General features: G+C 36.9%; 1 protein-coding gene across 2 annotated transcripts in view; it reads right to left on the bottom strand.

Moving 5' to 3' along the window:
* EML4 (echinoderm microtubule associated protein like 4) overlaps positions 1 to 15,043 on the bottom strand; it is a 170,621-nt gene that overhangs the window by 45,849 nt on the left and 109,729 nt on the right. For both annotated transcript variants that reach the window (XM_011935921.1, XM_011935923.1), the window contains 4 exons: positions 5,645 to 5,768; positions 3,629 to 3,778; positions 1,885 to 1,954; positions 243 to 353 (listed from right to left, as the gene is read on the bottom strand). In XM_011935921.1, coding sequence (XP_011791311.1) covers positions 243 to 353; positions 1,885 to 1,954; positions 3,629 to 3,778; positions 5,645 to 5,768 — 455 coding nt within the window. The remainder of the gene's footprint in view (positions 1 to 242; positions 354 to 1,884; positions 1,955 to 3,628; positions 3,779 to 5,644; positions 5,769 to 15,043) is intronic.

A 15,043-nucleotide genomic window follows, 5' to 3' on the forward strand; every position in this document is an offset into this window, starting at 1 on the left:
AAGGCAGCATAATTACAAGAATAATTAAAGTAAAATATCTTGCATCCTAACTAAACCAAAGTACTTTAGCACTCAAGTTGAAATGCTAGCCATTTAGCAATAGGTAATATGTTAGCAATAGCTAGCATCTCATTTTTCAATTCAGGATTATCGTTTTATGGACACGTAAACACACAACTGAGCTTAACTTCTTTCCTGCTTTTTTGTTCAGCTTGCTTACTTCTCTAAAAGTTGTCACTTACTGCTTTTGAAAAATCCAGGCATCCTACTCCACGCTCAAAAGTGCCAAGTCCAATAATCTGCAGTGTGGACAGAGTAACAGAATCCCACACTCTGACGTGGGGTTGCAGAGGCTGCAAAAACACAAGATAGCAGGGCTAACTGGACAGGTGGATGCAAATAAATACCAATAGCACACAGAACTAATGCCATTTAAAAAAGTAATAGGGATGGATAAGCCTCTACTAAAAAATTACTAGATTTAGACATGCCCCCAAATAAATCTTAAGTAGGTATTTTCTTATACTGTGAAAATAACAATAGCAGCAAATAACTTGTGTATTTACTATGTTACACATACTATTCTAAGTATGACATATATTAATTCATTTAATCCTATGAGCTATAGGTACACTATTATAATTATAATTTCACAGATGAGGAAATTGGAATACAGAGATTTAAATAACTTGCCCAAAGTGATATCGCTATTAAAAGATTGAGTCAGCCTGGTGCGGTGGCCCACCACACCTTTAATCCCAGCACTTTGGGAGGCTGAGGCAGGTGGATCACGAGGTCAGGAAATCAAGATCAACCTGGCTAACACAGTGAAACCCCGTCTATTAAAAATACAAAAAATTAGCCAGGCATGGTAGCACACATCTGTAGCCCCAGCTACTCAGGAGGCTGAGGCAGGTGAATCGCTTGAACCTGGGAGACGGAGGTTACAGTGACCCAAGATTGTGCCACTGCACTCCAGCCTAGGAGACAGAGTGTGACTCCATCTCAAAAAAAGAAAGAAAAAAAAAAAAGATGGAGTCAGGATTCTAATCCAGGCAAATTTGCTCTGGATACTTTGCTTTTAGCATTACTAACCTTCATTCCTGAGAAAATAGCACTTTTTATCAATGTCCAATAAACTACTAAACAGCCCTTAAACAGCATTTGCAACTGGAAGGGGTCTTAGAAGTTATCTAGTAGAAACCTTCCACTCCTCTGAGTGGAAGCCTGAGAATGTCATGAGTATAGTCATACACACGTTACTCAGTCACCATTAATATTCACTGTTGATCCTTAGAAATAAGGTATTTGTTATACAAACCAACTGAATAATATCAAATAGCAACTGAAACTCTAAGTCATATCAGTTCTAGTCACATATAAAATCAAGAGTTAGCCGGGCATGGTGGCACACACCTGTAGTCCAACTACTCACTCAAGAGGCCAAGGCTGGAGGATCACTTGAGCCCAGGAGCTTGAGCCCAGCCTGGGCAACAAAGTGAGATTCCACCCCTATAAATAAGTAAATAAATAAGTAAATAAGAATCAACAGGTCCATTAACTAAGCGAAACTGCAGTACCTTCTGGCAGACACTGGTAAACTATTTTACATAAAGAAAAATGTAATGAGCATATCAGTTTTCCCATTTTTACAGTAAATAGTTTAAGGGAGAACACTTATTTTTTAGAAACAAAATTTATTAGTATGACTCTGTCTCTTAAAGTGTTCTTATATACTAATGTTTCTTCCATGCTTATACTAGAAATTCCTCAGTACTTAAATTTCAAAAGAATAAAACAAATGAGTTGTGGTTAAAATTACAATAGATTCCACTCTAACAGCAATGTCTCTAGGTACAGAATGCATAACGCTATGCCACTCACCCTTCCATCTTTATCCACGCCAGCTATCTGTCCAGTTGCAATCCTAATTTTGTCAGGATGTATAGCAAGGCTAAAAAGCAGTATTAAGAATGATTTTAAACATAGGAAACGTGAAACAGCAGAATACCTTTGTATCGACATTTTTCAAATAAGCAGTTTTTAATCATTAAAAAAACATACATTTATCTGTTTTCTTTGGCAAATCAAATAATATCAAATATCTGAAGATTTCTGAATTTTCAGCTGTACTTTTTATTTGTGAAGCTGCACAGATGAATGAAAGACTAAGTTCAAAGAAAATATTTATTTACAACTGTGGCATGCTAATGAACAGTTTTCATCTGTTCAAGTTCCTTTCTAGTCCATGCACATAGGCATACAAATCACATGACTTTATTATAGTGAAGATGCAATATTGTGCTGTGTAATTTTAATCTATTAAAGTTACAAGCACTTTTTCCTTTTGCTACATAATCCTCATACATGCTGACTTGACAGCTCTTCCAACTTTTAGGCCATTTCTTACTTTTCAACAAAACAGCAATGAGCATCTTCACACATTGTGCCTTCAACCTTTTAATTACTTCTTAGTGCTAAATTCTTGTAAGTGAAACTGGAGGCAAGGAATTTTTAAATAGAAATGGGAAGTAGTGTAGCATATGTGCCTAAATTACTCACAGTACGTATACAAGTGACTAGCAAAATTTTGAAAGACATCCTTATGTCCGTATCTAGACTCTTTCAACAATGGTTGAACACTGTGAACATTCTCTTGTTCTTAAATATTTGTACTTAAGAATACATCAGAGGGATATTTACATATTAATACATAAAGTGCCTCCTCATTCTTTACAGCTTAAATGGTGGCCTATAGGTAGGTACACCACAACCTCACCAGTAAGTCCCCAACTGAAAAATACTTAGGCTGTTTCTAATCTTCATCACAAACAATGCTGCAGTAAATAGTTTTGTACATATATTATTCTGCGAGTGTAAAAGGCAATATTTTAATCAACTCCAAAAGTTCAATATCTATATAATATTCTAATAGTCATCTATTAATTTTTTTCTAGATAAAGATACAGGTGTCAGAATAGTATAGACATAAAAGCTTTTAAATGTTAGAAAACATCCAGTCAGTCCTTGGATCTAAGGGGGGAAAAGGGTAATAAATTTAAAAAGCTGGAAAATATTAATAAGCAGTAAATAATTGTATTTAACTAAAAAGTAACAAAATAATTTAAAAATATGCCTAAGCATTTAAAAGGAATTCTCACATTTGTAGTTTGACGTCCTATGGCATACTTATGATCCTTATTCAGCTATGATTTCTTTCTTCCCAAAAGAATAAAGCTTCAAGTCTAAAATTGATCTACATAGGACAAATCCTCAATAAATATTAAGTAACCAATAATCACTTTCAGAAACCTGAAAATGTCCAGTCTGTCCCATATATATTTCATACTACAGACCAGAGAAGAGAAGGACTGTAAGACATCTGAGAAAGCAGAAGAGGTTCCAATCATGATTTATGGAGGATGTGTTTTGTTGCTGCTGATACCACACCACCATTTTGGAGGCCTAAAGTCTTTTTTTCTTTTTAAAATATATTCAACAGATGACCCATAATATTTTTACATTCTGAGCTTTCCACAAGAAATCACTTTCAACAAAACCCAAATTTAAAAAATACAAAATGAGGGTTTGAAAGAACAAAAATCAACCAATGTTAAACGATACCAACCATTTCACACAGTCTGTATGACCCAGGTAGTGTCGTTGAGTTCTCTCCTCATAATTAAATAGTACTACCACTGATGCAATGAAATAAACTATTTCCCCAGTCGGAAGAAGGTAAACATTAGCTCTACAGTCCTTTCCTCGATAACCGTATCTTCATAGAAAAAGAGTCAAGGTTTTAAATAAACACAGTTCTCAAGTCGTTAACAGATTTTTCATGTATACTTATGGAATTAGTAAGGTACAATGAAGAAGACTGAACTAGAACTAGAAAACTCATGTCCCGGACAGGCAGAGTGACTTACACCTGTAATCCTAGCCCTTCAGGAGGCCAAGGTGGGAGGATCACTTCAGCCCAGAAGTTTTTGAGACTAGTGTGGGCAATAGTGAGACCCTGTCTGGACAGAAAATAAAACAAAATTAGCCAGGTATGGTGGCCCATGCCTGTAGTCCCAGCTACTTGGGAGGCTGAAGTGGGAGAATCTCTTGAGCCCAGGAGGTCAGGTCAAGGCTGCAGTGAGCAAGATCGTACCACTGCACTCCAGCCTGGGCCACAGAGACACTGTCGCCACCCACCCCCACCACCTGCCCAAGAAAAGGAAAACTCATACCCTGCCATTATCCCTAGTGCAACCTAACTCTTTTAATATGTTTAAATCTTAGCTTCCTCATTTACCAGACAAATATATATTAAGATCCTAATGTGTACCAAGCATAATAGTGAATATTCAGTTCTGAACAAAAAAATGTAGGGCCTGTCTCTGGAGCTTATCCTCTGGCAAAGAAAACAAATAATCACCAAATATAAAATTACAAATTATGGGAAAAAAAAATCAAACAAAAAACAGACTGCTAGGAGAAAGCCTAAATGGAGGACCTAATTTAGATGGACAGAAAAAGAGAGAGAAGGGAGGGACCAAAAGAAGGCCTATCTGGAAAAGGGATATTTATGCTGGACCCACATGATAAATAAGGAATAGCCAGGAACAGTTTGGTAGGCAGAATGTTTGTTAAAAATATGTTGTACAGAATTAAAGGATTGGTGAGTGTGTCCAAGCTGATACCTGCCTAAGGAGGGAATAATGCAAGGGATGTGGGAGGAAGTGTAGGAGAATGGAGGCAGACAATGGAGTTCAAACTACTAGTTCCTTTTTGTTTCACTGAGTTTCTTGGAGGTTCTAAGAGAAGTGAAAATTTCTAGGTGAAATTAGGAAAATTCTCCTTTAACAATTAGTCATTTAAAAAAAGTCTGGCTGAAAAGTTAATTCTGAATTAGAATCAGCCTTGTTAATGTGAGGTTACAAAATGCTTTAACTGATGTTTTCTTATTTAATTCCTACAGCAGCCCCTGTGAGGCATGGGTTATTAACCCCTTTTATAAGTAAAGAAAGTTAACGTTCACAGGGAGTAAGTGACAGGGCCAAAACTCAAACACTAGTCTTCCAATTCCAGTCTAGTGCCTTTTCTAGCATACCACAAGTACCTGCCACGATGTTTGCAAAATATTGTTTGTCCTTTCCAAAGATATAAACTTTGATGGCTTTAAATTGCTAACAGCAAAGAATTAGAGATAATATCTCCTTTTTTTGTTTGCTTTTTGAGACAGAGTCTTCCCTTGTCGCCCAGGCTGGAGTGCAATGGCCTGATATTGGCTCACTGCAACCTCCACCTCCCGGGTTCAAGTGATTCCCCTGCCTCAGCCTTCCGAGTAGCTGGGATTACAGGTGTGTGCCACTACACCTGGCTAATTTTTTGTTTTTATCTTTAGTAGAGACAGGGTTTCACAAAGTTGGCCAGGCTGGTCTTGAACTCCTGACCCTGTGATCCGCCTGCCTCAGCCTCCCAAAGTGCTGGGATTACCAGCGTGAGCCACCGCGCCTGGCCTGATGTTTCCTTTTATTTAAGTAGCTGTTATTTTTTTTTTTTTTGTATAAAGATAATTTTGACAGAGAATAGGTTAAGTAATTTGTCAAACTAAAGACAAAGCAAACGAATTTGCTGTCATTGTAGAGAAGGATACGCCCACTCCAGTTTAAGCTTCTCAGGAGGCAGTTCTGTTCTGATGTCATCATAGTTGTCAACATCAGAAGGAATGAACATGGTAATTGGCCGACCACGCATAAACATTTTAATATATTCTCCTTCTGTTGAAATACAAGACAAAAGTTAAGTCATATATATTTTCTGTATAGTCATACAAAAGTGGATTATTAATGTGATACAATAAAAACAAGACAAAAATGACCACTTCAAAGTTTTAGCCTCATTATATACAATCGTTTTTGTTATACGGTTGTCCTGTATCCATGGGGGATTGATTTTAGGAACACCTTCCTCAGATACCAAAATCCATGGATGCTCAATTTCCTGACACAAAATGGCATAGTATTTGCATATAACCTGTATATTTTGAATCATCTCTAGATTACTCATAATACGATGTGAATGCTATGTAAATAGTTGTTATATTGTATTGTTTAGAAAATAATGACAAAAGTCTGCATATATTCAGTATAACAGACATAATCTTTTTCCCTAAATATTTTCCACCCATGGTTGGCTGAATCTGTGGATGCAGAACCCATGGATACAGAGGGCCAACTATATTATACAGCATATAGAAAACAAAGTGATACTATAAAGTCCTAGTCCAAAACATCGTAGGGAAAAAAATAAACCAATGGCCATTTCCTTAACTGAGAATATTTTTTTCAGAATTAAAATATAATTTATCTAAGTTGACACATTTCTACAAGGCCAGGAAGGCTGGGTAGAAAAACCCAAAAGAATATTTTGTGACAACAGTTTTTCTAACACTTGAAAAGAAGAGTGAGATTGGATAGACAACAACCATGTCTATCACACTACTGAATGAACCTACAGATGTTAAATGGCGTAAGTTTTTCTTATGCCAGGAAACAATCAACAATAAAAAGGCCACCTACAGGAGAAAATATTTGCAAGCCAAAAGGGTTAATCTCAAAAATATATAAGGAACTCAATAGTTAAATAACTGATTTTAAAATGGACTAAGGACATTTTTTCTTTTCTCCAAAGACATAAAAACGGCCAACAGGTATATGAAAAACTGTTCAACATCACTAATCATCAGAGAAATGCAGATCACAATCACAATGAAATATTACCTTATACCTGTCGGATGGCTATTAATAATAACAACAACAACAAAAAGACAGCTGAGTGCAGTGGCTCATGCCTGTAATCTCAGCACTTTGGGAGGTCAAGATGGGCAGATCATGAGGTCAGGAGATTGAGACCATCCTGGCTAACACAGTGAAACCCCGTCTCTACTAAAAATACAAAAAATTAGCTGGGCGTGGTGGCGGCCAGCCTGTAGTCCCAGCTACTCGGGAGGCTGAGGCAGGAGAATGGCGTGAAACGCGGAGGCGGAGCTTGCAGTGAGCTGAGACCACGCAACTGCACTCCAGCTTGGGAGACAGAGCGAGACTCTGTCTCAAAAAAAAAAAAAAAAGACATCAAGTATTGATGAGGATGTGGAGAAACTTGAACACTTGTACACTGCTGGTAGGAATGCAAAATGGTATAGTAGTCACTATGGAAAGTAGGATGAAGGTTCCTCAAAAAGTTAAAAACACAACTACCACATGATGCTGCAATCCCACTACTGGGTATTTTTTAGCAGAACTGAAATCAGGATCTTGAAGAGATATCTGTATTCTCAGGTTCACAGTAGCACTATTCACAATAGCCAAGATGTGGAAACAACCTAAACTCAACTGAATAATGAAAATGTGGCACACGTATACACACACACACACACACACACATACACACACACACACATATATATATAAAATCTCACAATAATAATAAAAAAAACATGACCTCAAGATTTCAAATGTCATACTCCGAGATTTTCAAGACAGTGCTAAGAAACAGTTTTCTTATTGGCAGGATAGGTGTCTTGTATTTACATAAACCAATAGGTGTTTATAAGAACTGCAACAGTCTAAAACTAAAATGTTAAAAAACACAAGTCTAGAATCAAATCCATATTATACATCTTTTTTTTTTTTTTTAGAGAGTTTTGCTCTTGTTGCCCAGGCTAGAGTGCAATGGCGCCATCTTGGCTCACTGTAACTTCCGCCTCCCGGATTCAAGCAATTCTCCTGCCTCAGCCTCCCAAGTAGCTGGGATTATAGGCATGTGCCACCATGCCTAGCTATTTTTTTTTTTTTGTATTTTTAGTAGAGATGGAGTTTCACCATGTTGGTCAGGCTGGTCTTGAACTCGTGACCTCAGGTGATCCGCCTGCCTCAGCCTCCCAAAGTGCTGGGATTACAGGCGTGAACCACTGTGCCTGGGCAACATTACACATATTTTACAAAAGAAAATACATCACTCAATTGATGGAATTTTTTCTTTTCTTCGAGATGGAGTCTCGTTCTGTCACCAGGCTGGAGTGCAGTCCCACGAGCTTGGCTCACTGCAAACTCTGCCACTGGGTTCAAGTGATTCTCCCCACTCAGCCTCCCAAGTAGCTCATTTTTGCACTTTTAGTAGACACGGGGTTTCACCACATTGGCCAGATTGGTCTCAAACTTCTGATCTCAAGTTATCTGCGCCCCCTCAGCCTCCCAAAGTGCTGGGATTACTGGTGTGAGCCACCGTACCCAGCCACAATTGTTTCTTACTCCTTTGAAAACAAAAAACCAAAAAAACCCCACTTAACCATCCCTCTAGCATCCCAGTGACCTCCATATAACAGGTTCAATAATATTGATGGTGATTGTGAAATGGTTACAGAAGGACCTAAAGGAGAGACAAAGACTTAGTACAGATACATGGGAAATGTCTAGCACTTGCCAACTTGTCTGGCATGATATGAAAATAGCATTAGAACCAGACTGAAAATGTGATCAACAATCAGAGGCTGATACAACCTTAGGATCTCTAATAATGACTTAAACGACCTAAGGAGAAGAGTATGTGATAATGCAGTAGTTTATATAATGCAAACCATGAAGAGGAAGGAAAGATATATTACTTCTTGGATGTCTGCAAGTACTTCTTCAGTCAGATTAAAAGGTTATGCTTGAGCTGGGCATGGTGGTTCATGCCTGTAATACCAGCACTTTGGAAGGCTAAGGCAGGCAGATCACAAGGTCAGGAGTTTGAGACTAGCCTGGCCAACATGGTAAAACCCCATCTCTACTAAAAATACAAAAATTAGCCGGGTGTGGTGGTACATGTCTGTAATCTCAGCTACTCGGGAAGCTGAGGCAGGAGAATCACTTAAACCCAGGAGGCGGAGGTTGCAGTGAGCCGAGATCATGCTACTGCACTCCAGCCTGGAGACAGAGCGAGACTCCGTCTCAAAAGAAAAAAAAAAAGGTTGTGCTTGTTATGGGTGAGAAGTTCAAGTTATTTTTATTATTATTACTCAGTGTAGTTGGCCTCTGAGTTTGATCTAAGAACAGGCTAAGGCCTCCCACACTATGGTTTTAACACCACATGATGTATGTCTTCACTACTTCCGAATCTAAGAGTGGGCTCTGTTTCCTGATGATTTTTAGCACAGCTGAAATTTGATAAGAAAATGACCAGCTGTAAATATTCCCTACTTCTGCAGTCATCCCGATCTGTATATCCTTGTTCTTATTTGTATAGTTTACTCTTTTCAAGTGTCACCTTGTTATATAATTTTTCCTCTAGTTTTTAAGATTACAAACTTTTTGAAGGTAGATATCTAATCCTTTGGAATTTATTCCAGGATCTTTGATCAGAGATGTACATCATAAATGCGTTCTGAATAAAAAAGACATTTAATAATAGATGCTTCTATCACCACTTAGAAAGGAGCATAGGTACAGCAAAGGGGGAGGGTTAGTCATAGTATCAAGGAAGAAAAAAAAAAAGTCTCCTTTTTGAACAGGCACAGCTGAGAACACCATGTTGGTTATCAAATGTCAAGCAGCCTAAGAAACCAAGTAGAAAAGTAAAGGCATGATCTAGTGCTTCTAACTTTTCTGATATGATACAAAAATGGCAATGCATATTAGGATGACAATGCTTTCACTATCTATAAATTGGTCATATATGTTGGAGATCAAGTATATAACCTAAGCACTTCAGACAATTTCCAGCAATACATTATAGTGAAAACAGCATGAGCTTTGGAAAAGTCTACGACTTGAATCTTAGCTTCACACTTTGTTAGCTGCAAGACTGGCTTCATTTTCTCAATACATAAAGTGGTAATACCTATTGTTTGGAATTGTAAGTGATTAAATAAGATATCACACTGCAAAGCATAATATGAGGTTCTTGACAAACATTTATCCTTCTGCCTTTGAAAGGGATTTATGATCACTCTAAACACTGTTTAGCAATTGTTTATGATTCAGTACACTATAGTATCTTTTCCTAAGCTTTAAAGTGACTGTCCACAGAACAGCAAGTATAAGCAAATAAACTAGAATTCTGCTGAGTCTATTATGTACACTTTAAAACAACACAAATTCATTTGCAGGAAATGAAACTGAGAGAAGTGGGAGAGTACACAATGACTGAGGGTGGGGACACTGTATTCGAATACCCCACACCCCATCTCAGGGAGGGAGCAGCAAGGCCACTCCATGAAGAATGTGGGTCCAGTGTTACTAGGTCTTCTTATTTTTCAAAAGAAATAGAAAATCTATAATTTATTGAGAAACCTACCAATTTAAAAATGTTCTCTCCTCTACCAAAAAATGGGAAAATACCAAATGAAAACATATCTTTGGCCTGCACACAACACCAGTTTGCAACCTCTTCTTTTAGGAAGACACTCTTTACCTTGGGCATTAGGTAAAATACATAGATGAAGAAGAGCCTCTTTTCTTCCCAGTCATTGTCAAATTCTCACTGCAAACTTTTTCCTGAGATTCTCAGGCTTCTTGATCTTACAATCATAAAACTCAGAGTCAGTATGTATTATCCCAATGCTACTTTCTGCCTGTCTTCACTATAAACCACCAGGAAACTTAATAAGGGAAGGGCGATGGGACTGATCAAAGCAGAACAGGAGATCAGTAACAAAATACAAAGTCTGGTGGTCCAGAAAAGGAAAGTGAGGAAAACTACCTGCCTCATGATAGTAAACACAGTATGGAGTATTCAATAATGAAGCTGATGCTAACTTAAATATAAACAGCCTCAACATTTTATCTCCAACCCTGGTATGGTGAAATTTTCTGGGACTGAGAAGGAGTGAAGAGAACACAAGCTTTGTGATACAGACCTTGGTTCGAATCTCAGCTTTAGCACTTACTAGCTTATGTTCAAACAAAATAAATATTCTTAAGTCAATCTGATCAGTGATAGAGTAGTTTAATTATTTAAGAAGAAATTCTGTAGGATATTGTTCATGAAGGCTGTTGTTCATTTCCCGAGACACATATGTTGGGGCTGGATGAAATATTATAGCTCTCCTAGTCTAACCTCCTTTTACAGAAGGGGAAACCAAGGCTTAGAGAGGTTAAATACATTTTTAGACTTTGGTCCAAAATTCTATTACTTAGAACTCTGGAAACATTTTCACTCTAAAACTATGATCTAGACCTGCTCTGTCTAAAATTACAGACACTGATTACTGAACACTTACAATGTGGCCTAGTCTGAATTGAGATATGCTGGAAATATAAAATACAAACCAGATTTTGAAGACTTAATATGGAAAAAAAAGTAAAATATCTCACTAATAATTTTTGTATACTGATCACACATCAAAAGGACAGTATTTTGGCTACATTGAGTTAAAAATTTGTTATTAAAATTTAATATTACATGAGTCTTTTTAAAAATTTGACTAGAAAAATTTGAATTACATATGCGTTATACATTGTATTTCCATTAGGCAGTGCTGTTCAGATACTGGTAAGGGCCTCAGGCTAGTCCAATTACAAGGTGACAACACAGCTTCCTTTCAATCCAAATAGTAGGAGCTTGAGCTCTGAATCCCAACAGCTGGAAATTAGGGAGGACAGTAGAAGAGGAAGATGTTTCTGCTCTACTATCTTTGGAAAGAGTGACTGTTAGGCAAAAATTTGAAATACTTCCGCTTCAGTTTCCTTGGGTTTTGCTCTTCTACTTTTGCATCTCCCTTAGGCCATCTGACACTCCAAGGTGTCCCAAATTGCAAAATGGTTATCATATTCCCTAATCAAAACTCCCATTCTTTTGAGACAGTTATCTCAGGTGTTCTGAGCAAAGCCATATTTTCAAAATGGTTCATACTCATGTATAAATACTTGGTTTTTAAAATAATTTATATAAGATCCTTACAAAAACTTATTAATTGCTCACAAATTGCAGCAAAGGAAAAGTTAAAATTCAGGCAGAGTGGAGAAGAGAGATGGCACTGGGCATACTCCATTCCAAGATCAGTTCCTCCAGTGATTTTCTTTTTAAGCTTGCTTTACTTCTGGTCTTAGAGACTTTTTTAAAAAGAAAAAAAAGCCATTCAAAGGCAACAGCAGAACTTCAGGGATTTGGACTATGATTATAATTATTTGTGTAATGGGTACTACCTGTAGAAAGCCTTCTGAATGTCTAGATTGCTTACAACTTAACACATCTTTCTCCCGAAGGTTTCCATTTTAGGAGTCCATTTTTAATCTGTATTTTACAATCTTTAGAACTAAATAGGCTCCCCTAAACTGGAATTTGAGTTTTATATTTAACTAAAAGGTAGGAGAGTGCGATGCTACCTAATTTCTGCAAGCAGAAAATTAAAGAATCTTTACTCAATTTGAGCCTTTTCTCTGATACTATCAGGCTGTACTTCCCAAAACCACAGAGTTAAACAATAGAAGGACAACCAAAATCCCAGAAATATTAACTATAATTTTATAGTAGAAAGTGACAAGGAACATTTTTGGAAGGCTAAAATCTTTTCTTAAAAAGGTTCTTGATGCAGACAAAAGATTTCAAGTCCGAGTTAACGATCCAGTTATTTTGTAGTTATAATTCAATATTTTAAAATTCCAAACAATGGAATCTGTAAGGATGTTTGGATTTTGCCTCCTTTCAATGATCTAGCTGTAAAAATAGTTAAATCATAAAATGTAGAGACCCAAATAAACCAAAAGAGAATTTAGAAGGATATACTCTAACTCTCTTATTTCATAGATTTAAAAAATCCCTAGTTCCAGTACCTGCTAAACATTAGTAGTTTTATTAGCAAATATAAAACTTTGGTCTGAAAAATCTGGCCAAGTACAAAATGCGACCTTAACTTTTTTCTTCTATAGGCAGAGTTCTATTGGCTGATAACATTTCCTGAATTTTTAATTACATAGTGGGTGGGGGATGCACAGTGTAAAAGATATGAACCTAACCTCTTAGGAGTTTAGACTGGAGACATAACCATGTCTTGTGCCCCTGTTAATCAACTCTTATAACAGTAGTAAGCCAACTTACAGTTACCCACCTTTTTGAACCTAAACCTCCTTTAATCAGGTTTCTCTTGATGTTTCTCTGATTGCCATAAAATTACTTGAAAATATCAGACGAGTTTGCTTAAGCATTTTAGATTATTTGTACTGCTTGAAAAGGCTTTTTTTTGGGAAAAGATGGAAAAGAAATCTATTTCAACAACATGAGACACATAAAACTGCTAAAAGACTCACTATACTGCCTAAAACTTTTCTGTAGGCAAAATATGGTTTTATTTTAAAAATTCCCCAAACTCACTCACTTACATCCTCAGGAAAAATTATTTAAAGCACTAAATAAACGAAAAACCTTTTCATTTTATATGACTATACCAAGTTGCACTTAATTTTTTAAAAATAAGAAATTTGAACAGGAAATTTCAAATGTCAAACTATTATCCTGGCTCTGTTTTCTCAATTAACTACAGCAGGGAGGGAATCAGGAGGCCTCAGCAGAACATTAAAAACCTGTATATAAAAATTCTGATTAAACAGGATTAATGAGAAGCTTCAACTATAATGTTATTTCTTAAAGGAAAAAATGAAACAAACGAAAAAAAAAACCTGAATCAAATAAAGCAAAATGTGAAGATCTGATAAATCTGGGTGGTCAGCATATGGGTGCTCACTGTATTACTTGAATGTTTTTAGAAACATTAAAATACTTCACCAAAGTTTAAAAAGCATTATTAAAGGAAAACAATAGAATATTTTTGGTGAAACTGTTCTTTGGAGAACCAGTTGTGAGTGCAGTTCAGGGACATGGCATGTGGTTTACTACACCTTTTCCTTGCAATCTTGGTATATGCCACTGATTAACTGCAACTCTTTCTGGCTACAGCTAATCACAAATTTTAGAATTCTTTTCATAGTGCTTCTAGAAAACAATAACAATTACTAGAGTTAGAAATACAATATAGAATATAATTGCCATTTTTGGACAGGATAGTTTTTTTTTTGAGATGGAGTCTCACTCTATTGCCTAGGCTGGAGTGCAGTGGTGCTATCTCAGCTCACTGCAAACTCCGCCTCCCAGGTTCAAGAGATTCTCCTGCCTCAGCTTCCTAAGTAGCTGGGGACAACAGACAGGTGCTACCACGCCTGGCTAATTTTTGCATTTTTGTAGAGATGGGCTTTTGCCATGTTGGCCAGGCTGGTCTAAACTCCTGACCTCAGGTGATCTGCCCATCTTGGCATCCCAAAGTGCTGGGATTACAGACATGAGCCACTGTGCCTGGCCTGGACAGCACAGATTTCTAACTATGATATTTCACTCAGTTAACTGGCATGCTTGAAGACTGAAAATTTTTGGTTAATTACATTTTCTAGTTTAGATTTTTTTAAAAAAGTATGTGTATAGCAAAAATACACATAATTTGAATGAAGACTTTAGCCATGATAAATATGTATAAGATTAGAACGTTCTCTAATGAAGTATTCATATACTTGATGTCCAGAGGAGAGAGTTGGGGCTTTTTTTTTTTTTGCTGAAAATAAGGAAAGAGGATGTCAAGAACATGTTCTTAGAAGTTGGGACAGTTTCTATTTTAAAAAATGGGACAGTCTTCAAATATATTTTAATCTAGAAGACTGCTACTAACCACAACATTATGAAATCAGATCTTTGCTTTATAGAGCTTAAAAAAAAAATCTCCAACAGAGGAAAGGTCCCCTTTTTTTGGTATCCTTTTAAAATACAGATGGCGAGACCAGCAGCCTGGCAGGCCTGCTGTCCTTGGCAGCGCCTTCTCTATGCTCTTAAATAAAATAAATAAAAATACAGAGAATACTTGGACAAACCCCAGATGCAGGGATCCAAATTATGTTTATACAGGTTATTAAAAGGGACAGTATGTAAATTTTAGAACTAGCCAGGCACAGTGGCTCATGCCTGTAATCCTAGCACTTTGGGAGGCTGAAGCCGGTGGATCACTTGAGCCCAGGAGTTCAAGAACAGCCTG

The sequence above is a fragment of the Colobus angolensis genome, unplaced genomic scaffold, assembly GCF_000951035.1.
Source record: "Colobus angolensis palliatus isolate OR3802 unplaced genomic scaffold, Cang.pa_1.0 Scaffold15, whole genome shotgun sequence".
Taxonomy (NCBI): domain Eukaryota; kingdom Metazoa; phylum Chordata; class Mammalia; order Primates; family Cercopithecidae; genus Colobus; species Colobus angolensis.